The sequence below is a fragment of the Schistocerca piceifrons genome, chromosome X (genome assembly GCF_021461385.2).
Source record: "Schistocerca piceifrons isolate TAMUIC-IGC-003096 chromosome X, iqSchPice1.1, whole genome shotgun sequence".
NCBI classification, from domain to species: domain Eukaryota; kingdom Metazoa; phylum Arthropoda; class Insecta; order Orthoptera; family Acrididae; genus Schistocerca; species Schistocerca piceifrons.
The window spans coordinates 345,275,334-345,301,494 of NC_060149.1; the positions used below are offsets into that span (position 1 = coordinate 345,275,334).

General features: G+C 35.9%; 1 protein-coding gene across 1 annotated transcript in view; it reads right to left on the reverse strand.

Moving 5' to 3' along the window:
- The window catches only part of LOC124721780 (potassium voltage-gated channel subfamily H member 2), an 887,059-nt gene that overhangs the window by 72,452 nt on the left and 788,446 nt on the right, over positions 1–26,161 (reverse strand). Inside the window, exon 15 of the mRNA XM_047246894.1 lies at positions 18,009–18,173. Coding sequence (XP_047102850.1) covers positions 18,009–18,173 — 165 coding nt within the window. The remainder of the gene's footprint in view (positions 1–18,008; positions 18,174–26,161) is intronic.

Sequence of the window (26,161 nt, forward strand, 5' to 3'; positions counted from 1 at the left end):
CTATCCAGTGCATGGTCAACTATTCTTTTAAACTTGAGCCATAGTTCCTCACATGTTCCTGTCCTAAGCTAAAACTTTCAGTTTCCTCATTGAGATAAGACACTATAGATCCTTTGTCTAGTTTGCTCAATATAAATCTTTCTGCTTATTTTATTTGCTCTTCGTACTTTGGTATTCAATACTGCTTTAACTAACTAACTAACTTTATGTGCCCCATGGTCACTGATACCAGTTTCAATGTGGACTTCCTCAAAGTGGTCAGGTCTGTTTGTTGTCATTAGATCTAATATATTTTCAACATGAGTGGGGTTCTGAACTATTCGTTCTACATATTTTTCAGATAACTCATTTACTAACATTTTTCACTGAAAGTCAATGTGGACATATTAGTGTGTACATATGTTGTTGGTGTATCACATACCTGAAAGATGCACCTGAATTTCTCTGATTACCGTACATAAATGAGATATAAAGCTAAGAAGGTTAAATACTTTAGACTAACAGGCTTTAGAATAATAGTCATAGGCAAGTTTTTTAAGGTACTGTTGAACCTTGATGGACATACATTTCTCAACTATTTCCATATTACACTAAAATATCCACCAGACAGTAAAGTGACTTTTCTCTAGAGCAATATCAACAGTAGTAGTTGGAAGATATTTCATTTTGTACTTACTATTAGAAGATACTCCATTTGTTATTTTAATAGAGATAATTCTAACTGGCATTTTGTTTTCAGTGATTGTTTTATAAAAGTACACATGATCAGCTACTTATAATTAAAATTTAAAACATCAGTTCTAGAACCAAGTTTCTCAATACTGTGATAAATCAGAGGAAAAAAGAAGAGTATTGTGTCCAAATTCTGTAGGAAATGGATGCAAATATAGTTATGTATACATGAAATTAATGTTGTGTACAACACAATTATTACTGTTACTATACATGGAAATAACAACAGAAGTATACGCATAATGTATCTGTGAATTCACTATGTAAGACTGAAAATGAGTAATGATGCACAGTATTGCTTAAGCAGTAATGGTATTTTTGTGCATTAATTAATTGTCACTTCATGTTACATAATGTATGAGCAAGGAGAACAAGTCTTATGTCCAATTCCTCCCCCACCTGTCAGTTGATTCACACTAGTCTGCTCTGAGGTGGTTCCTCCTCTCTCAGATAAAAGATTCCTCCAGTCCACAACTTATTGTAGAATGTACTTTAATCTCCTTTTCTATGTCCATGCAAAAACTTTTGTTCCCTTCCATTTCTCACATAAGACAGGGCTTTCGTTAATATCATAATGATTTGCTGAGTTCATGATCTCTGCCCATCAACCCCCGCCATTGTACCAAGAACATCTCTCCCTCTCCCTTCTTGTATACTTATTAAGTTTCTTCTTGCTTTTTGTTTGTAACATGCTGGATATTAAAACTCTAATCTTTCTTTCTTTCTTCCTTCCTTCTAAAATGCTCTGTACAATATACTTCAAAACTAACATTGTTTCCCAAAGTCTCCAGTCACCAACATAACAAATTATTTAGATGCCAGTTCATTGATTTCTGCATTTCACACAATACTGTTTACTTACTTTGAGCCTTTGTGTTGCTGGCAACATAATGAACTAAGTCCAATCACCTTCTTGGAATGTTGGCTGGCCAGCAGGGAGCCTAGTGACAATACAAATGACAATGCTATCCTTCCACAGAAGGTTGGTTCCTTGTCCATACATTCCAATAAATTCCATAATGAAGGGGAGCCTTCAGGGATGTGGAAGATGTACATTAATATGCAGACTCAGCACTTCTGTGAAGTATAATGACTACAAATTATGACCACTGCAAATCATCTTACACTGACAATTATCGGAATTACTTCTAGGTTATTTGATATACTGATATGTTGATGCGTATTAAGAGGAAAACCAAATTCTGAAAAAAGGCACTGCTTCTCACTTTATGCCACTCAGCAGCTGTTTTTATCTAATACATTCTATAAAGCATCTTTGTAACTTTACACAGAATACAATCAGCTCTTTCTATATATTGGAAAAGTCAAGATCTGTTTAACACAACATTGATGTTATGTGAAATTTACATGCCAAATTCTAAATATTATGATAAGTTGTAAGAGTGGGTAATAGGGTATTCTTCTACTTCACTTTTGAACATAAGAGGAATTTGAAGTTCCTGCCTGATGCATCCTGCCAACTTGTTAAGAGATTTTTGCATCAGAATATAAAACTCCATTCTGAACCTTAGATAGAGTTGCATAGTCTAAATGAAAATTATATTTATATCTAGTTCTGTTGTTGTGAATTGTACAGTTCATCTTACATTCACTCTTTTTGCTGATCACAGATACCATTAGGAAGAATATGTATTGGTATGAAACTGTAAGAATCCCTATGTCTGTGATCAGCTTTCTGGAGAATGTTTGGTTATCAACTTAACATATTATTTGTACTGCATCCTTCTGTAGGGTAGACACTGTTTTGACCCTATATGCATTGCCCAAATGATAATGCCACATGACACCAGATGGTTACAGTTAAAGTGCAGCTACTCACAAAGGTCAAGTGTGGGCTGTAATTATCATACGGCAGTGAAACTTGGTAGATATGCTAATGCTTTAATGCAGAACCAATTTACACTGGAAAAAATTTAGTTCAATTTCTGCATTTTCAGTCACCATGTTCAAATCTGGCACTGTGAATGCAAGAAAGATGTATAAAAATGTTTCCATATATAATGTATAAGGAATGGGACATACGCAGAAAAGATATTTTGATTTTATTATTAACTGTTATTATGAGCACCAGAGATAAGGAAGAGATGGTGCATCTGTAAAATGATGTGATCAACAGTTGCTCCCTGCAGTTCTGGAGGAATCTGAGAAACTTGTTAATGTATACTGACCTTCAGATGAGGTAGAGACTGAATATGGGTAAATGCATTCATTTAGATTTCCCCAGAGCCAAAAGTCTCATGGATTCTGATCAGGTGATCTTGCAAGTCATGCATCTCAAAAACCTCTGAAAATAGCACATTCGTGTAAGGTTGCCTTAAGCAGATCTTTCACTGGGTGAGCAACATGATCTGGTACCACATATTGCATTAAAACACTGGTTTCCACACAGTTGCACACTTCCAAAGCAGGAATCACATGCTGAACAAGAAAGTCTTGATAACATGCAGACATCACAGTACACCTCACAGGTGCTCAGGTGCTCTGCATGTATTCTATTCAACAAAGAATGGACCAAGAATAAAGGTACTTGCGAATCCATACCACACAGTAACGTACAGTGACTGCAATGGCTCTTCATGCACAACGCATGGTTTCACAGTACTCCAGACTTGGCAGTTCTGTGTATTCAGTGCACCGTGTATATAAATCAAACCTCATCACTCCATTGAATATTGCCTGGCCACATGTCAACATGATGTGTGTCAGAAACCAAAGAGCAAATTAAGAACATTGCTGAGGATCATGAGGTTTCAGTTGCTGGACCATCTGAATCTTGTACAGGTACTTGTGTAAAACAGACTGCAAGACTTTCTGTACTGTTAACCATGGGACAGACAATTCTCATGACACTACATGAGTGCTATTACTACCTGGAGCATGTGCTGCATGGTCAGTAACAGCAACGTCATCAATAACTTCCACTGGGATAGCTTGCTTTGTTCCTCCAGGTGCTACATCAAGCTCACCCATGATTTCGAATTTCATTATAATCTTCTTTAAACTATTTAATGACATTATGTCCCTCCTTAGGACTTTCAGTCAGCAACACACTCTCAATGCAACACTGTAATTGCTGCCGTTCACATAAAACAGTTTCACTAACATCATATAGTCTCTCTTCTTGACAGCCACACTGTTCACTCATGTTATGAATTGTCAAATGCCAGTGTGGATGGCATACCATCATACTAACAGTGTACAGCGTCAGATTTGCACCTGGTGGCCAAATTTGGAACTAATTTTTTCCAGCATTGATCGGTTTTGCATTAAAATATTAGCGTATGTGCCAAGTTCTGCTACCACACAGTACATCTACATCTACATTTATACTCCGCAAGCCACCCAACGATGTGTGGCAGAGGGCACTTTACATGTCACTGTCATTACCTCCCTTTTCTGTTCCAGTCACGTATGGTTTGCGGGAAGAACGACTGTCTGAAAGCCTCCATGTGCGCTCTAATCTCTCTAATTTTACATTCGTGATCTCCTCAGGAGGTATAAGTAGGGGGAAGCAATATATTCAATACCTCATCCAGAAACGCACCCTCTCGAAACCTGGCGAGTAAGCTACACCGCGATGCAGAGCGCCTCTCTTGCAGAGTCTGCCACTTGAGTTTGTTAAACATCTCCGTAATGCTATCATGGTTACCAAATAACCCTGTGACGAAATGTGCCGCTCTTCTTTGGATCTTCTCTATCTCCTACACTGGACCTCTGTGACTACCTACACCTTAATTGTAACCACCCAATATTATCGAGCAAAAGTATGTAAAGAGCACCCATCCCGCAAGTCAACATGATGACAGAGATTTCTAAGTCCAAATAAGGCAGCTTAATACTTTAAACTACATACATCTCTGATTGTAGAGGATGTACCAATCCTTTAAAATGAATTACTTTGTATATTTTGTGACTGAGTAACGAAGGAATACACATGAATGCATAATGATGATTATTTATTGTTTAGACCTAATTTGTAACATATGTGGTAGTATAACAGATGTGGTGTGGCCTCTAGGTATAGTTAATCACAGAATTCTTCCAGAATGAGTCATAAAAATGGAAGAATTATAGAGCAACAACAACATACAACATAATTCTGTTGTCTTCTTTATTGTTTCACAATTTGATAGAATTTTTGGTCATTGGTTTGTATAGTATTACAAACAAATTTAAATAGGGCAAAAATAATTTTGCTAAATCTTTGAATAACTGATCTTAGTCCCATCAACTGATTATGAGTTATGAGTCAATACACAGCACCATTAATTTATGTAGTACTGAATTCACTGTTGACCTAGAAGGAAATTTAACCAGAAGGGAAATGACGATAGTTTATTACCAAAACGCAATTGTAAAAATCTTGAGGAGAGTATCACATTCAGAGGAAGTACTACTGAAGATAATGAAGCCTACATGTATAAGCAAAATTGGTGAATGAGAGCTAAATCCTACATCACAGATATGAGATTATTTTCTTCCTATTATTGAAAAAAATGTACTCCAAATAAACATTATAACAGTTGTTTTAGTTGAGCAACTGATTTAATTGCTGATTTCTTAATTTCTTGAACAATTAAATACAGCAGAAAATATTTTATCTTAATATCACAGAAAAGACAAACCAAAGGTGTTGAAATGTTGGAATATGCATATGATATTACATAATTTATTTTTAGACCTGTTAACTGTGTATGTATGGCACTCTCACTACCAAGTTAAAATTTGGTGAGATTTAGGCTATGGTGAAAATATCTTGCAATTTAATGAATTTACTGGAATTACAGTTAAGTTTTTCTATTGGGAATGAAACCATACAGAATCACAGTTCCAACAATATGCTGAATAGAGATTGGGATGTCAAATCAGTATACCTTGAAACAAGCAACTGTATCCACTGAGTTCAAGTAGTCAGTGCACTAAGAATTTCCCAAATTTAATGTCACTTAAAATGAGGACACTCCATCCACCTATACATGCAGATTAGAAACAGCTGTTTCATTAACAAATGGTAACTAACCATCATCAGAGCCTCTAGCACCATTTATAACTTCATTTTTACTGTGAAAAGTTACAGCATAATTACAGAGTAAGATTATGTATTACAATGAACTCTGTAGTGGATGAGAAAATATACAGTCATGCACTGGTTAAAGAAGCCTGGAAGAGACTGTAGCAAAGTACCAAGCACTGCCAACAGCAGTTATAAGTGAAGAAAATTCCATAAAATATCAGCTGATATCAGGCAAAAAACATTGGACAACTGCAAATGACATGTGCAGAACAATCACCATGATGCTAAACAGTAGACAAAGAAGCATATATCTGCATATACCTACACTGTTTACCAAAAATAAAATCAGTCAGATAGAAATTAGAGCACAGAAGGACAAACGGTTCTACAGATACAAAAAAATCACATGAGCTAGAGGCTGCTGAACAGATAGGAATAAGGCAAAAGTATAACAAAAAAATTAAAAAGGATAGGAATCATATGAAAATTAATGGAGAGCAAAAATAATTTTTGGGTTGAGAATTTCACTTATAATTCATTTGTTGGTTTCTTGGTTTGTAGTTTCATTTACTATTGCTGTGCTATTATCTCTGTGCCTTTCATACATGCACAACAATGTATTACACATTATTTTCTATGGAAATTGCTTTCTTGTTTCTTTCTCAGGATTAATGTACTTACACTGCCTATCCCTTCATACATTTATAACTCTCCCTCAGTATTACATCTGATAAAGCAATTGGAACCCAACATTCAAACATAATTTGAGTCATATTTCTTACCTTTGATGTATGTTTGATAATTTCATTTGTGCGAAAAAGTGTAAGCATTTTCACCAACATGCAAGGTCAGAGTGATATTATCTATAGGCGTGATATAATGAAATAAATATAGAAAGGAGCTTCCACTTACCTAGTCCAAAATGGTGCACTTGAAAAAATCTAACTGAATAACAATCTTCTGTAATGAAGAGTTCTTTTAACTGCCAAAATGCAAGATAGTGCTAAAAGGTGTGAAATGATTGATGGAGGAGATACACGACGGTATATCAACAGCAAAATCAGTAATAAATAAAGAAACAACAAATATATAAGTAGATAGTTGAGGAGAAGAAAAATTAAACAGTACAGTAGAGAAAAAGACAATAGGAAAATAAAACAACAGGACACTGAAGGGAACTGAAGCAGGAATGAGGGAGGGAAAAAGGATCATTGAGATTTTGGGAGGAACTGGGATGGAGAAGAAATGTATGGCATAGGTGACAACAGGAAAGATTTAAATAATTTGGGAATGTGAATGGTGAGACGTTATCATATGCAAAGTTATGAAATACTGATAATGGAGGCTACAGTCCTAAATTTTCCCTTTAGTGTGCAAATACTCACTTCATGGTTGTTCTTTCACATGGAAGACACTGTGAGATTACTATGTGTAACCAGTACTGATTATCATTTGTATTTACTCCCATTTTAATGGCAGTGTATCTTTCATTATATCAGTGCAAAACAGTGAGTAGTAGTTGTACAACATATGATATATATAATAATGAAATACCACAGTGGACTCTTGTTTTTAGATTATATTCTTTATAGTGATGGGATTGGAATAACTAGTGATAGGAGAATGCATACAAGAGTAGTAAGAATCACTTCCATCATGAGCTATTCTATTTTCCACCCAAAGGTACATGTTTCGAGTTGCCCTTTGAGATGTGCGCGAGTGGCTCATTAACTTATTAAGATATAAATCTTCCTACTTCTTTTAGCTGTCTTTCATACTTTATAATTCATTCTTGCTACAAATGCCACATGGTAATGAACACCTGTTTTAATATGGGTCAGGTCTATTTGTTGCCATTAGGTTTAATATATTTCCATCATGACAGGATTCCTGAACTACCACATTCTAGTCATGTCTACACCTACATCTACATCAATATGATTACTCTGCAATTCACCCTTAAGTGCCCGGCAGAGATTTCATCAGACCACTTTCACATATTTCTCTACCGTTCCACTCTCTACCAAGTGGGAAAAACAAATACTTAAATCTTTCTGTGCAAGCACTGATTCCTTTTATTTTATTACAATTATCACTTATCCCTATGTACTGTGAGAAAATAAAATGCCTACACCCATTCTTATGAATTTATTTATTTTGTTGCAACCAGTTTCAGCACTTCAGTGTGCCATCTTCAGGCTGTAATTGATGCGGAAGGGGGTTGACACAACCCCTATATATATATTGCATCAGCAGCGAGCATAACTGGAAACGCAGCTTATCTGAAAACTTAGGTGTCAGCACTCTAAGTTGTGTTTCCAGTTATGCTGGCCACTGATGTGATATATATATAGGGATCATGTCAACACCCTTCCACATCAACTACAGCCTGAAAATGGTGCACTGAAGTGCCAAAACTGGTTGCAACAAAATAAATAAAATCATAAGAATGGCTGTAGGCATTTTATTTTCTCACAATAGAAAGCGACCATCATCCCAAAGACCCCCCTGTCAAAAGGATGAACATATGAAAACTTTCCCCCTATGTAGGTGGGTATCAACAAAATATTTTTGCATTCAGAGGGGAATGATGGAGATTTAAATTTCATGGATGATTCTCATTGCATAAAAAATCCTGTGTTTTAATGATGGCCACTCCAGCTTGCATAACATATCTGTGACATTGTTTCCCCTATTTCACAGTATATAAAAATTATTTCATGACATACAAAAGTTGGTTCCCTTCTTTAAACTTTTTTTATGTCCTCAGTCAACACTATCTGGTAATTAACCCATATCATGCAGCAGTATTCTAGCAGAAGACAGACAAGCATAATAGAAATGTTGTACCTTCTAAGAGTTCTGCCAATAAAATGTAGTTTTTGGTTTGCCTTCATTCCAGTTTAAGTTGTTCATAATTGTAATTACTAGGTATTCAGCTGAATTGGCGGCCTTTAGATTTGTGTTATCCATCATGTAACAGAAATTTGACAGATTCCTTTAAGTACTCATGTGTATGACATCACATGTTTCATAATTTAGCATTAACTGCCACTTTTTGGACTAGACAGAGATCTTGTCTAAATCATTTTGCAATTGGTTTTGATCTTCTGATGACTTTACTGGATGTTAAATGACAGAATCATCTGAAAACAATTTAAGATGGCTACTCAGATTGTCTCCTACATTGTTTGTACAGATTAGTAACAGCAGAGAGTCTGTAACACTTCCCTGGTGAACACCAGATATCACTTGTGTTTTACTCATTGACTTCTCATCAGTTACTATGAACTGTGGTCTTTCTGACAGGAAATTATGAATCCAGTCACACAACTGAGATGATACTCCACATAGGCACACAGCTTGATTGCAAGCTAGTTGTGAGAAGATATATCAAAAGACTTTCGGAAATCTAGAAATATGAAATCAATTTCAGATCCCCTGTTGGTAGCACTCATTACTTCATTAGAATAAATAGTTAGTTGTGTTTCACAAGAATGATATTTTCAGAAATAACTGGCTCGTCACAATATGCCAGTCACTACTCTTGATGAACTGTGGTATCGTGTTGAAGCTGCATGATTGGCTGTACCTGTACATGCCATCCAAGCTCTGTTTCACTCAATGCCCAGGCGTATCAAGGCTGTTATTACGGCCAGAGGTGGTTGTTTTGGGTACTGATTTCTCAGGATCTATGCACCCTAATTGCATGAAAATGTAATCACAGGTCAGTTCTAGTATAATATATTTGTCCAATGAATACCCATTTATCATCTGGATTTCTTCTAGGTGTAGCAATTTTAATGGCCAGTAGCATAAAATCACCAGAAATCAGTAATACTTTCTTTTTGCCTAATAGGCAGAATAGTAAGACACAAAACTTTTTCATGAAAATTTTGCCATTACCCAATGGGGCCCTGCACATTGTGACACTAACAGGCATTACAATGCCCAACATTCACTCACAAGTACATCTTTCATTACACTTACCTATACAGAGTTTATCTTTTTATACACATTTGAATTTATATTCCGTTCCTCATGAATGTTGTTGTTGTGGTGTTCAGTCCAAAGATTGGTTTGATGCAGCTCTCCAAACTACTCTGTCCTGTTCAGTCCTCTTCATCTCCAAATAACTACTGCAACCTACATTGTTCTGAGTGTGCTTACTGTGTTTCTCTCTTGGTCTCCCTCTATGATTTTTACCCCCCCCCCCCCTCCCCACCACACACACACTTTCCTCCAATACTAAATTGGTGATCCCTTGATGTCTCAGAATGTCCTGTCAACCAATCCTTTCCTTTAGTCTAGCTGTGTCACAAATTTGTTGTCTCTTCCATTCTATTTAGTGTCTTCAGCATTCTTCTGTAACACCACAAATCAAAAGCTTCCATTCTCTTCTGTTTAAGCTGTTTATCATCCTTGTTTCACTTCCATACATGGCTACGCTCAAAATAAATCCCTTCAGAAAATATTTCCTAACACTGAAACCTATGTATATTGGATGTTAACAAATTCCTCTTCTTCAGAAACACTTGCCATTGTGAGTGTACATTTTATAACCTCTCTTCTTCTGCCATCATCAATTATTTTGATGTCCAATTAGCAAATCCTTGTATAACTTTTATTGATGTTCATCTTATGTCCTCCTTTCAAGACACTGTTCATTCCATTAAACTGCTCTTCCATATCCTTTCCTGACTTAAACTTAAAAGATTTTATTTCTTCAAACTGAACTTTAATTTGTATTCCAAATTTTCCTTTTCTTTCCTTTATTGCTTGGTCAGTGTACAGATTGAATAACATCAGGGATAGGCTACAGCTCTGTCTGACTCCCTTTTCAAGCTGTGCTTCCATTTCATGACTCTCGATTCTTATAATTGCTCTCTGGTTTCTATACAAGTTTTAAATAGCCTTTTGCTCCTTGTATATTACCAGTGCTACTTACAGAATTTTGAAGAGTGTATTCCAGTCAATATTGTCAAAAGCTTTCTCTAAGTCTACAAAAGCTATAAATGTATGCTTGCCTTTCCTTAAACTGTCTTCTAAGAGAAGTCACAGTGTCAGTATTGCTTGTGTGCTCCTACATTTCTCCAGAATCCAAACATCTTCCCAGAGGTTGGTTTCTACCAGTTCTTCCTTTCTTTTTTGAAGAATTCAAGTTAGTATTTTGCAACCATGACTTATTAAACTGATAGTTTAGTAATATTCACACCTGTCAGCACCTGCTGTCTTTGTAACGGGAATTATTATGTTCTTCTTAAAGCCTGAGGTGTTTTGCCTGTATCATACATCTTACACACCAGTTGGATTAGTTTTGTTACAGCTGATTCTCCCAAGGCTATGAGTAGTTCTGATAGAATGTCATCTACTTCAGGGGTCTTGTTTTGACTTAAGTGTTTCAGTGCTCTGTCAAATTCTTCTTCTACATCATATTTCTTTTCCATTATATTGCCTTCATATTGCCTTGCACTGACCTTATACATACTCCTTCCACCTTTCATCTTTCCCTTCTTTGCTTATAACTGTTTTTTCACCTAAGCTCTTGATATTCATACAGCCACTTCTCTTTTTTTCCAATGACCTCTTTAACTTTTTCTCATTATGTGTACATTTGTATTCCCTTTCACCTGCTTGATTTGCAGTATTTTTATATTTTCTATTTTCATCAGTTAAATTCAATATCTTCTGTGATATCCAAGGATTTCTACTAAGCTTTGTCAATTTACCTTTTGATGCTCTGCTACATTCACTATTTTATCTCTCAAGGCTACCTATTCATCTTCTTCTGCATTCCTTTTCTCAGTTCTAGTCAATCATTGTGTAGTACTCCTCCTGAAACTCCCAATAACTTTTTGTTCTTTCAACTTGTCCAGGTCCTGTCTCCTTAATTTCCTACCTTTTTGCAATTTCATCCATATTAATCTACAGTTCATAACCAACAAATTATGATCAGAGTCCATGTCTGCCCACAGAAATATCTTACAATTTAAAATCTGGTTTCAAAATTTGTGTCTTACCATTATATAATCCATCTGAAAGCTTCCAGTGTCTCTAGGTCTCGTCTATGTATACAACCTTCTTTCAAGACTCTTAAACCTAGTGTTAGCAATGTTAAAATTATGTCCTGTGCAAAATTCTACAGGCGGCTTCCTCTTTCATTCATTTCCTCCAGTTCACTGTGGCGGGTGTGGGCTTAGTATCTATCTTGGCTGTGATAATCCATTCACTAAGCTTTTTATAGCAGCTTATTCTCATTCGTATTTTATTATTCATTTTTAAACCTACTCCGGCATTACGCCTTTCTGATTTTGTATTTAGAACCCCATATCCACCTGATCACAAGTCCTGTTCCTCCTGCCACCAAACTTTACTAATTTCCATTATGTCTAACTTCAACCTATCCATTTCTCTATTTACATTTTGTAGCCTACTTGCCTGATTAAGGTATTTAACATTCTGAACTTTGACCTGCAAAATCCCAGTTTTGTTTCTCCAGGTGATCACATCCTCCTGACTAGTCCCCAGCTGTAGATCCTAAAGGGTCATAATTTTTACCTCCAGAATATTTTTCTCAAGAGGATGCCATTATCATTTAACTATACAGTAGGGCTGCAGGCACTCAGGAAAGATTACAGCTGTAGTTTCCTCTTTCTTTCAGCTGTTTGTTAGGATTAGATTAGAGATTAGATTAGATTAATACTTGTTCCATAGATCATGAATACGACACTTCGTAATGATGTGGAACATGTCAGGTTAATAAAAGCTGTCTGTACAAGATATTACATTACACAAAATATTGCATGACACTAATGTTTAAGTTGTTTTTTTATTTTATTTTATTTTTTTATTTTTTTTTCTCCCTTAATTTATATCTAAAAATTCAGCCAATGAGTAGAAGGAATTGTCATCTAGAAATTCTTTTAATTTATTTTTAAATGTTGGTTGGCTATCTGTCAGGCTTTTGATGCTGTTTGGTAGGTGACCAAAGACTTTTGTGGCAGCATAATTTACCCCTTTCTGCGCCAAAGTCAGATTTAACCCTGCATAGTGAAGATCATCCTTTCTCCTGGTGTTATAGCTATGCACACTGCTATTACTTTTGATCTGGGTTGGATTATTAACAACAAATTTCATAAGTGAATATATATACTGTGAGGTTACTGTGAGGATCCCTAGATCCTTAAATAGATGTCTGCAGGATGACCGTGGGTGGGCTCCAGCAATTATTCTGATTACACGTTTTTGAGCAATGAATACATTTCTACTCAATGATGAATTACCCCAGAATATGATGCCATATGAAAGCAGTGAATGAAAGTAGGCGTAGTAAGCTAATTTTCAGCAGACCATCAATGTGTTGCTTCCAGTTTAACCTCTCATCAATGGACACACCTAAAATTTTTGAAAATTCTACCTTAGCTACAGACTTCTGTTCAAAGCCTATATTTATTACTGGAGTTGTGCCATTTACTGTACAGAACTGTATATACTGTGTTTTATCAAAATTTAAAGAGAGTCCATTTGCTGAGAACCACTTAATAATTTTGTGAAAAACATCATTTACAATTACATCACTTAGTTCTTGGTTTTTGGATGTTATTACTATACTTGTATCATCAGCAAAAAGAACTAACTTTGCATCTTCATCAATGTGGAATGGTAAGTCATTAATGTATATTAAGAACAGTAAAGGACCTAAGACCAAACCCTGTGGGACCCCGTACTTGATAGCCCCCGCAGTTTGAGGAATCAGCTGTTGTTTTAACATTACATGAACCACTTATTTCAACTTTCTGCATTCTTCCAGTTAAGTATGAATTAAACCATTTGTGCACTGCCCCCCTCACACCATAGTGATTTAGCTTATCTAAAAGAATTCCATGATTTACACAATCAAAGGCCTTTGAGAGATCACAAAAAATACCAGTGGGTGATGTCCGGTTATTCAGAGCATTTAATATTAATATGAATATGACAACTCACTTATCTATATTAAATCAACATAAAGATGCTATTAATTTGTAAGCACTTGCAAATACAAGTGATAAAATAAGTGCAAAACTGAAGAGAGTGGTGAGGCTGATGATATTTTCCTTAACAAATCATTGACTAAGACAATATACATACCATTAATACCAAAACTGTAGGGGAGGATGTATATAACATGTAGTTGTTGGCAACTGTCAACATAAGATAATGTTGTCAACTGATAACTGAACATGTGCTGAGGATTAGGATATGGCCAAAAGTGAGCTAGAGGTCAGTATCAAGGAAGTTTTCTTAAGATTCATGAAAGGATCAAGGGAACCATACTTTTCTACTTGTATATCTGTTCTTATTTATTTACTCACTTACTAACTTAACCTGATTCTGATATACTTCAAGTGTAGAGGATATGAGGGATTTGCATCCAGAAAGAGGTGAGAAAGGAGGAGGATGGATGGAGGACCATTTCTGGAATTAAAGATACTAGTGAGTGTAAAATAAATAAATATATATGCATGGAAAGAATTTGACAAGCAAATGGAAAAGAACAGAAAATATCATGAGAATTTAGTATTGAGAACCACAGGAAGAGAGAAATAAAGACCTCTGAAATACATGAAAGACAAAAATTGAAACATCATATCAACAGAGGCAGAAATAATGGAGATATTGAGAGAATATACTCATGAGTTATTTGACTATGTGCAAATAAAGAGTGAATAGTGTGGGACAAAATACAGAATTAAGAAATAAGAGGGGCCAAATAAGAACTGGAAGCAAGCAAAGTGCAGAGAGTATAAAAAACTAATAAGAAAGCAGAAAGAGACAGTGGTATAATGCCAGAAATGACTAAAACCTTGAGGAACAAAATGGAAACCTCTTGTTAAAAAATCACAGTGGATGTGTAGAAGACACAGAAAATCACTAGAGATTGGGAAGCCACAGTAATATTCCCATATTTAATAAATACACTAGCTGGTCAGAAGTATCTGGAAAACCCTATTTAAAGCAGAATTGACTAAGAGAAGCCATGAGATGCAGACCCATCACTGTAAAAGGAGGTGGGGATTATTGTGTTGTCAGTTGAGAAACAGTAAAGATGATCAGCAGGAAATCTCTGCTACATATAATGTAGACTAGTCTTTGGATGTCACCTGAGTAACAAATGCGTCAGGGATATTTCAACCCTTCTGCCCAAGCTGACTGTTGGTGATATGGCTGTGAAGTAGAAATGCAGAGAAACAACCCCTAGCTAAACCATGACCAGGCATGAAATCAGCAGAGGAAATCTCTCTTGGGTTCCAAAGTGCAACCAACAGACCAGTTAGCACAATGACTGTGCGTATGGAGTTAAAATGAATGGGATACAGTGCTTGAGTAGCTCCTTATAAGCCATACATTTATTTAGTCAATGTTTAGCTATGCTTGAGGTGGTGTGTAGAGTGATGCCACTGCACAGTGAGAGACTGGAAACAAGTTATTTTGAGTGGGGAATCATGCTACACAATGCGGCAATCCAATAAAAGAGTCAGGATTTGGAGAATGCCTGCAGAATGTTATCTTCCGTTATACACAGTGCCAACAGTGAAGTAAGGAAGATACGGTGTTATAGTATGAGGGTGTTTATCACAGTTAGGTTGGGGTCACCACATTCTACCTAAGAACAGGCAAAATGTTGAATGTTACGAACACATTTTACAGCATTGTGGACTGCATACAATAGAGGAATAGTTCAGAGATGATGATTGTTTGTATGAGCATGGCAATACACCCTGTCAAAAAGCATCATCTGCGAGGCAACAGGTTTTGGACAATAACATTCCTAAAATGATCTGGCCTGCACCGAGTCCTGACCTCAACCCTTTGGGATGAGTTAGAACATTGACTTCTTTCCAGATACCAGTGCACAACATCACTACCTTCTCTGGCTTCAGCTGTTTAGGAGGAACAAGCAGCCATTACTCCATGGAGATCAAGCAGTCGTAAGGGCAAAGTATGGATCGACCCCATATTAATGTCCACTAATCGGTTTCTGGATAGTTTCGGTCATATAATGTACATCCATGAGTTATTTGATTATGTGCAAACAAACAGCAAATAGAATAGGAGACAAAGCAGAATGAAAAAGTAAGAAGGACCAAACAAGGACTGGAATGAAGCAAAATTCAGATGCTAACCTATGGGACAGTAGCAGCAAGATACAGTTGTATCGCACTGTAAATGATTAAAATCTCGAGGAAGAAGGCAGATGACTTCATATTTATAATCATGATGCATGTGTGGAAGACAAAGACTATCTCTAGAAACTGGCAAGCAACAGTAGTAATTTCCATTTTTATGAAAGAGGATAATTTTGTGCATAATGATCACAGAGGCATTTAACTGCTATCTGTACTTGTAAAGATCCCCATAATGGCTGTAGAAACTAGATTGAGGAAGCTGGTGAAAGACAGATTATAAGATGGGATGCAGGGCTTTCATCCTAATGGAGGTACCTAAAATCTCATCATATACTTAAAATGCCCTGTCAAAAACTTATAGAGAGAAACAAGGCACCTAACACCATTTCAAGACCTGAACTACAGAAGTCCTTACAGGAATGTGGGGTCAATCAGTCTTCATATAGATCCTACAGGAGCCTTTATGCAAAATGCAGAATCAATGTGAGAACAGGAAATCAGAGCTCTGCTAAATGAAGTATGAGGAAAAGAGACCAGCAAGGCTGTAGTCTCAATCTTCTGCTTAGTCAATAAAAACTCAAACACAGTATCAGTGTACAGGAGACAGAGTTGAAGGAGAAAGGAATTGAGGTTGTTGTTGTTGTTGTTGTTGTTGTCTTCAGTCCTGAGACTGATTTGATGCAGCTCTCCATGCTAATCTATCCTGTGCAATCTTCTTCATCTCCCAGTACTTACTGCAACCTACATCCTTCTGAATCTACTTAGTGTATTCGTCTCTTGGTCTCCCTCTATGATTTTTACCCTCCACGCTGCCCTCCAATGCTAAATTTGTGATCCCTTGATGCCTCAGAACGTGTCCTACCAATGGGTCCCTTCTTCTTGTCAAGTTGTGCCACAAACTCCTCTTCTCCCCAATTCTATTCAATACCTCCTTTGAATTGAGATATATGTTTTAAAAACTAAAACTATGATTACAATAAACAAAGGGGAAGAATTGGATAACATTACAATGAATGTGATCCACTAGAAACTAGAATCAGTTTGTAAATTTAAGCACTTGGGCTCTGTCTTCAGAGCAGATGGGGAAATGGATGAAGATAATAGGGAACAGAGCAGCTGGCTATCTGTTTTATGCAATCAGATGGCAATTTTACCACAAGAGGGAGATATTGAAAGGGACAGACATAGATCAACTTAAATTTTGACAGGAAAACATTTCTTCAACATGGATTGGTTACGTCAGGAAATTTTGCACATCAGCTATACCATCTGCCCAGATGAAGAACACATCATCAATAAATGAGAACCACGAGAACAGCTGAAAATCACTGGTCTCCAAGAATCCCTTCTTAAGCATTCTGTAAAGAAGTTGTCAGAAGAAGAAGAAGAAGAAGAAGAAGAAGAAGAAGATACTATCATTGCTGCCACACTAGAGCAACCAAACTCTTCATAATTTTGATTCTCAAAGGTGGAACAGTTCTTGGTGAATTTGGAATTTGTTAACAAAGATAAAGAGGTAATATAGGCTTTTTTTTTCCTTTTCCTGATCAGTAAAGATTGAGAAAGTGCTGATTAGTGTGTAAGTCATAGACAACAGGAGCAATGAATTAGGAAAATGTGCCAAAAAAGTACTTGATCGGAACAGAAATGATGTCAATTCTGAATGAGCCAAGAAATGATTAGTATCTTTAACCTATGAATTAAATTGTTATATAAAAAGTTGCAGAGCCACAGAGCACTTTGAATCCAGTAACAATGCACATTCTTTACTTACAAATGTCCATAAGCATATATTTTATAGTCACTGTGTAATGTATAGCATCTGGTACCTCACTAAAACAGACATGCTTTTGCTCACTTCTTACCAGTACGCCATATGCTTTGGTCTGACGTCGTTTATATTTTATTTTTTTACATTCATAATTACTTACTTCAAAACTTTTCAGCAATACTGGCACAGATAACAAACTATAAATTAATAAGAAAAAAGTCTTACACACATACATGAAACTATAAAAAGGAAAAAGAAAATAGTATCATCTTCAGAAATCTGCTGCCCTGAATGGACATACTTGGAGTTTGATGGTGAAGCAATGGCTGGTTCTCTTTGGTGCAGCAGTGGACCGATACAGCAGGAGATGGGCCCACGTTTGGAGTACCTTGTGAGTGCTTGCCATTTCCATGGCTGCTGGATTTCATGAGGGAGTCCAGTGCTACCACCGTGTTCGTCAAGCCACCTATGATGTTCAACTAGCATCAAGCAATGTGCTAACTATTACAGCTTGGCCTGTAATTACTAATTAACCAGCATGCCAAGCTCAAACAGCAACTACATGTCAGAAAAGCTAAATTACAAAATTAGTTTTATGTGACAAATTGTTCATTTCCCTTTGAATATAATATAAGTATCCAGTGATTTAGTATTAGTGTGCGACTTTAGTTATCAAAAATGTTTGTTTGATGTGACTGATCACATGAAGGTGAGATATTTTCAGCAAGCTGGAAAAAGCATAACAAGCCAAATACTGCCACAGAGTTCATAGTTTAAGTATGCTAATATCTCATGAGGATCCTACAATGTTTTGCTACAGCATAGTGCTACATAAAGCTCTTTTGTTTACATCTGAGTAAGTTTGTTGAAAATTTGCAACATTTAGGTAAGATGTGGCTCCATAAACTTTTCCATAATATTAATTGATAATATTCATATCGGGTCTTCAGCCGGAACATAACATTATCTTGATGACATTATGTTCCAGCTAAAGACTAGATACAAATATTATTTAGGTAAGATTCTTCTCCACAGTCTGCCAGGAAATGTAAAGACAGTAAATCATATTCAAACATTACACCTTTTTGATAAACCCAATAGCTTTTAATTAATTCAGATGAATAGGTTCTTAGTAATGGAAACATCTGTCAAATGTTTACATCATGTAAAAAATAAATCAATGCATGAAATCTAAAAGAAAATTCAATATAAGAAACATAAGTTATACAGGTGGTTAGACAATAATATCTATCCTTAAAGCTATTCTCATTTATTATTCATTCTCAGTTGCTCATTTTTGCAAAAAGAAGTGCAACTGAGACTGAAAAATACATGAGAATTATTTCAAATATCACTACACCTGCTCATTCTGTCAGGAAGAATATGTTGGCTATTGTGAGTATCTACTGTTATTTAAAAGAAACTGGCACTTTTTGCAGCTTAAGAGTAATAAAAATTTTGAACACAGTACCCTTTCAAATAGAAGAAAATTATTCTTAACAACAAACATTCATCACCACTCCTTGACTAAAAAAAAGAATTACACAGCATATGTGAAAGATTATTTCTGCTGATTATTTGGGTAATCTTACTTTGCTAACATGACACAGAAATTCAGAAAAGACAAAATTCTTTGAATTGATGTAAAAGTATGCTTTGCTTCAAATGTCTGAAGTAAAAAATACTCCTAGGTAAATGCAGTACAAAAATGATCAATATCAGTGTAACCATGATGTTCAATGCTGAACATAATAGCCACAGAGATTATTAAGAAATTCTTTTAAGAATAACTGACCATGGATAACATTTTTCCTCATGTGTGATACTATGATGTGTCATATTTAGTGAGGACCCCAGCAAAATAAAACACATTAAAGTAAAACAACTTATTTAAAATAGTTTGAAGTGGGTACACTGTCAATAAGATAAATAATGCCGCTGATCACATGTAAATAATCAGTTTTATGTTAAATATGTCTAAGATAATATATATAAGCTTAATTTCAGAAACAATAATTGTTAATTATTTTTTGAGTAAAGGAGACCACTCACCAAGCAGTGGAAGTACTGGGTCATCGACAGGCACACACAAAATAGAAAGAAAACTTATGACCTTTGGGAATAAATTCCTGTCAAACTAAAGTGCAAATACAAATGTGTGTGTTAGTGTGTGTGTGTGTGTGTGTGTGTGTGTGTGTGAGAGAGAGAGAGAGAGAGAGAGAGAGAGAGAGAGCGCGCGCGCTCGAGCATGTGCTATAGCTCGACAAAGGATTTATTCCAACAGCTAGCAAGTTTTCTTTCTCTTTTGTGCATGCCTGTCAAGTACTCAATTCTTCTGCTATTCTGTGAATGATCTTTACTACTAAAGTATTTTCATCCTGTCAGAACTTTCCTTACTATGTTAATTATTTCCAATTAAATAATGAAAACTCCAGGAAGGAACATGTTAAATATGCTCCAGCCCAAGATGCTGGAGTTGGCGGTCATTTGAGCATGAGGTATGCTTGCTTGTGTGTGTGAATGGTGTGTGTCTCTCTTTTACCTCTGAAAGCAGTGACAGAGAGCTTTGCATAACTGTCTTTCAATTGTGCCTGTCTGCAACTTTACATGTCCTCTTTATGGTAAGTTGTTAATTATTTTGTATATTTTTTGATATTAGGATTTTTTTTTCAGATTTACTAGGAAGTAACAATTAAGAAATTAGATCGAGGGAAATAATTGTGGAAGAGAAATTCTCTGCAAGCAAGTGTGTATAACACAGCAGTTCATAGGAACTATATCCATGTGGGAAACTTTGTGCTCACATTTACACAGTATCAAGGCAGCAGTTATTGAGATATACACAAAGTTAGGTCACAGGATGATAAAACTTGATCTGCTTATAACAAAGAGAATTAAAAAAGCTCTGAGCTTTTACATGAATGAATGACCTCATTCAAAGAGGAATCGTGTGTAACATTATGAGCAGCCAGATCGAATGCCTCAGGGCATACTAAATCTGACAGGTCAGTGGTGGGTTGGTGTGAACTTTTGTTGGAGTGGCCAGCTGTCAGACAGAGAGTGACAGGTGAGCCAAGTGCAGTTAAAGACAGCTAGCAAGCCACGAGGCCTCATGCTCATCAGGGTTTTCCTGGGCAGAAAGAAGGATATGTTAAAAGTGGCACAGTCATGGGATGAGTGGAGATGGAGGGGCCTGAGATTTGGAATGTCATCACTAATACAGTTTTAATGAAAATATGTAAAATGCCTTACAAGCATGGTGGAAAGAAATCAGTGATGGCTTTGGAACTGTGGCAATGGAAAGGGCTCATTGAAGATAAATCTATGTTAGAAGCTTTAATAGTTAAATTATTAACATTATTACCATTATGTTTATAACAAATTGTAACAACTCAAGCCATCATGAAAGACACACTTGTGATGCACCAAATGAAAGAGGACGATGCCAGCAACATAATGAACAGATTACCTTTCTAGTTAAACAAATATACATAAATGTTATAAGCAACTTAGTTTATTTATGTAAACAGAGCCAGAACTGCACAGAGATACATATGATTTTATCTCCAAAAGTTTTCTTCTTTAATATTCTAATAACTTTTGATGTATGTCTAATTACAGTCATGATTTATAAAGTAGGTCAAGTCAGTGTTTTGACTCGAGTGCTGAATGTGGAATATGTATGATTTGTTAATATTTGTTGAAATGATTCAGAATTGATTTTATTAGGAGAGTTGAACTGTCCTCAAATATTGTCTAATGTTTTGCCACAAGTATTTACATGAAATTACTACGAAAATTATGAATGGCGGGCAGGATAAAAATATGTGCACTGAATTGAGCAGTGTTTATGTGAGTGAACCTTTCAATAAGTGTGCAGGACAAAGCTCATGGTCTGTCATCCTCTGTCTGAAGCTTGTGATGAGGTACTTTGATCTCGGTTTCATCTGAAGTTGGTAAGGTTACGGGCAATGTGTGTGCCATGAATGATACTTTTTTGTAGTGGGACTTAGAATACTCTTAAGCAGGTGTGATAACCTGTAAATTTCAGGAGTCAGATTTCAGTCTCTAGAGGCAGTTTAGTTAGTCATGAAATCTCGCATTGAGGTTATAAAGTTTAGAGTCACTGGGAATAATAAATCTCATACTAGTCAACACTGAGACACAGATCAAGTTTTTGAGAGTTTATTGCACTGTTGAACTTTATTATTTAGCACACGCTGCTGGGTGTAAATGTTATGTCTGCATGAAGTAATTCCAAATTTTGCACTGCTGATAGATACTGGACTGTTATTCATTGAATTATTTGTCTGTGGCCACCATTTGCATACATTGTGCATTTTTCAAAAATAAAAGGGATTTAAGTTCAATCTGTTTTCAGCATCATTATGATCCTTCAGGATTTAAAATAACAGATGCAACCACAGTTTAACTTTTATTAAATTATTTGCTAATGTGTCTCACTGTTATTATAAGGATTTGGTATAAACATTATTATGCTGGTTTGTTCGGGTAGAGAGTGGTGATGTACAGCCAACCCCTACTGATGACAGCAAGCCACATTCAAAGTTAATTGCCCTAGATTGCCTGGACTCTGGTGGAACCTACTACTGTTATTACTGTATTGTAATTGTTTGTGTCAAAAGGTATACACACAAGAGTAGGAGCAATAACCCTGTGAGTAACGTTGTGCTCTCACTGTGAGGTAATTAAAAAAATTGTATCTTCCTATGGTTGTGAAATAATTTTAATAAACAAAGTAGCCTGATGATTGTTGGTAATGCAGATATCATTACATCTTTACTAGCATTCATCTTAACCATTAAATTCTATGCAAACTATAAAATATAACACTATAATGGAAGAGAAAAACTTCACAGTGACATGGTATCCATTTTTTAAATTATGATAGTGTCGCAATTTTTTGTAAAATAATCTTTAAGAAAATGGCTGCATGTGTGTGACAAGAGATTGGAAATCTTGGTAGATACAAGAACAATTTAACCACTGGCATTACAGACACTTCCCTCACTATTTTACAACAATTTCTGGAAAATGGATTTTTAAAAACTTAATATTATATTATATTCATCTCACATGATACGCTTCCTTCTTAGTCTATCTATGCACATATTCCCTCACTCCTGATATTTATACAAGGGGTGGCCATGAAGTTTTAATTACCATATAAAAAAAAAATCTTTTTTTTTCTTTTTTCAGGGACATGCCAGCACTCCTGGTACACACTGGAAACTCTGTGCCACAGTGGCACACAGCATGAGGAGCTAAAATAGTATGTTGCAGTGTATTGATGAAGTGGAGTACCATGTGGTAATTTGTTTTCAGAATTTGTATGAATGATGATGAACCAGGAATCACTATAGAACTGGGGGCCCTGGTGTTCTGCTAAAAGACTACTGAATCACACTTTAGGCAATAGTGGAAGAAGTGAAAATCTGCTATATGTCTGTCATCCAACAGGGAGGTCGATACCCTGCGATGACCACTATTGGTGACTCTCCTTGCAGCCAGTAAGAGATACCAGTGTGCTGTTATTTGGACATGGCTGCTGATGTCATGTTGGCTATAAAACCTAGCTGTCTATGTAAATAAACAATGTGCTGCACGATTGAGTGTCATACAATCAGTAATCAATTAGTTTTCAACATCTTCCACAACATTTTGAAAGCTACAAAGATTGCTGTACTCTGGGTTCCTGACAGCTCACATTCATTCAAATAGTGCACTGATGTGAGTCGAGAGCAGAAATGTTGCAGCTATATCAAGCCAATCCAGATGATTTCTTTAGCCACCTAATCACCATGTAAAAGTGCTTGAAGTGACACTATGACCCATAGACAATGTAGAAAAGCAAACAGTTGAAAAATGTGGATTTAGTATCACAAAAAAGGCAAACATTCAACCACCAGTGGGCAAGCTGATGTCGAATGTGAATACCACAGATTATAGTCATTAGGGGTGAACCATTACAGAAACATACTACTAAAATCTTGTGATAAGGTTAAGGAAGGCCATCAAGAAGCATCTGAAAAAGCTGTGCCAATGGAGTGTTTTTGTTCTCTGACATCACATCACCATATTCAGTACAGAACACAGCCACATGTGCTGCTTCTTTGGGCTATTAAGTTTTCTTACTTCCAATGCTCTTGCAACTTGTTGCCCTGTGACTTCTTCCTCTTTTCTCAGGTGAAGAAACCATTACATGGCAGCAATTTTCAAAATAAGGAGGAGGTGATTTTTGAAGTGGAACTTTTCCTGAACAGTCAAAGTGCAAATATCTACAACCAGTATCTTCATCATGTCACCCAAGATTGGGAAGCATGTCTCACTGATGGGTGAACATATAGGGAAGGACTAGCCAAGTTCCAAACTGATTTCAATAATGGAGAGGGAAATACAGCACAGTTTCCTTTTATCCATCTACAGAATAAATCTCCTCATGGTAAACAGGATGAAGCCCATGAAATTTACTGAACAAGGAAAAGTAAGAATAAGTAGCTGTGTTAACTGTCACTCTCAAAGAAAAGCAATTATGTTTGCCAGTGCTCACTGTAGTACATAAAGATGGCTTCTGATAGTGACATCAGTTCGGTAATGTACTTTTTGAGACATTTATCACCATTTGCCTGTGTAAGCTCGCAAAGAATGATACACTCAGTGTTCATGTCAGCAGATGACCAAGAAATTGCAAAATAAATATAGCAGTAAAACAACAGAAATACTAAACACTGTACTAAAGGAGATGGGCTACCTGTAATGGAACAGGAGCAGGAATCTACAAGTAATTTACCCAAAAAGTACATATGTAAAGTATGAAGTAAAAGATTACAAATAAGGCTCAAAAGAGCATACATACATAACAAATTACAATGTTATATTTTAAGAGACTTTGTATTAATTTTTTGCAGAATATAATGTGATCACTGTAATACAATGTGATCAATGTAATTTTTGTGTACATGAATGTAAAAGCCAACTTAGAGAGATAATAACAGTATTTTTAATTGCTGCTTTGTGACTGTGCTGTGGTGAAGAACCTCAGCTGTATAAAATTTTATAGAAGAAATACAGTGTTTTCATATTTCAGTAAGTTTCTTTTATTATAAATGGCACATAGGCAGAAAGAAAATTCTGTTTACAGGATCTGCTAGTGCAGAAATTGTGTGAAGGAAAAAAAAAAACACCTATAAAGTAATAAGATTAGTGATACAAACAAACTTTATTGTGACTAATACCTAAGAATTTGATTTTAGTAACAAGTACTAAAAAACCTTTACTGTTCTATGCTTATGATGATTTTGTACTAAAAGCACACTTTGTTCAAATAGAAAAAAAAAAAATTGAATATTTCAAAGTTAGTGTTTAGTATGTCTTCTGTGGGATCTGAGTCACAAGAACAATATAAGTATGATGTGGAGACACTCTGAAAATAGAGACATAGAAAATAGTGTTGATGAAAACATATGTTTCTAATTTTTGGAACAAATGGAATGGCATATGGAAAATGAATTACAGAAGTCTTACAGTAAATGATATAAAAGAAATTATATTTCATTTATTGTAGTATGCAGCAAAATCCTTGGTTTGAGTTCTATTATGAGAAGAAGAAATATTATGGAAATAAACAAACTGAATGGAATCAGTGTCCATACTGTTTGTGATGCTAATGGATGTGTTGCACGTGAATTAACTTAAATTTGGAATAATTATGTCAAACCAGGACATTCAGTATGACCCTCATAATTCCTAGCATGGCATATTAAAATTTTGTCAACTTTAGTAACCTCATCATCAAAGAGATTTTAAACTCTTAATCTTCTTTCCTTAAAATTTTATACCATTGCTCATGAAAGAAGAAAACTTCTAAGGAGCATTATCATAAACAATATTTGGATTAATCAAAACATGTGAATTTTAAAATTTTCCCTGCAGACTGAATGTTCAAACAAATTTCAGGCTTTCAGCCAATTGTCATTAAATACATCCCACAACATTACAACTGGGCACCTGTCAGTCATCCTCAGGTAAGCCAGCAAAGATTTACGAAGACATCCTCCATTCCATAGTATATAGCACACTGTTAGTATTCCACGCATGTGTCAAAATCATGTTGAGAGGCTGACCATACTACCTGGCAGTAGCACATTCACTGGTGGAGCCATGGAACTCAGCTCTCCTCTGCATTATTGCTCATTGTGGCCATTGGCACACTCTGCCATATTTGTTTAGAGCAAATTGTGGAGATGATAGGGTTCCACACACTGCCCCACTGGTAGGCACTATTACAGATTATCAGATTTTCCACCAGGTGTATTTCCACACATCTTTTAATAATGGAGCCCCAAAAAGATGTTGCTGTGGTCAAAATCATTATTTTATCATACTCCATCAAATGTCCTGTGGAAATAGAAAGTTCAGCAATAGCAGACTTGC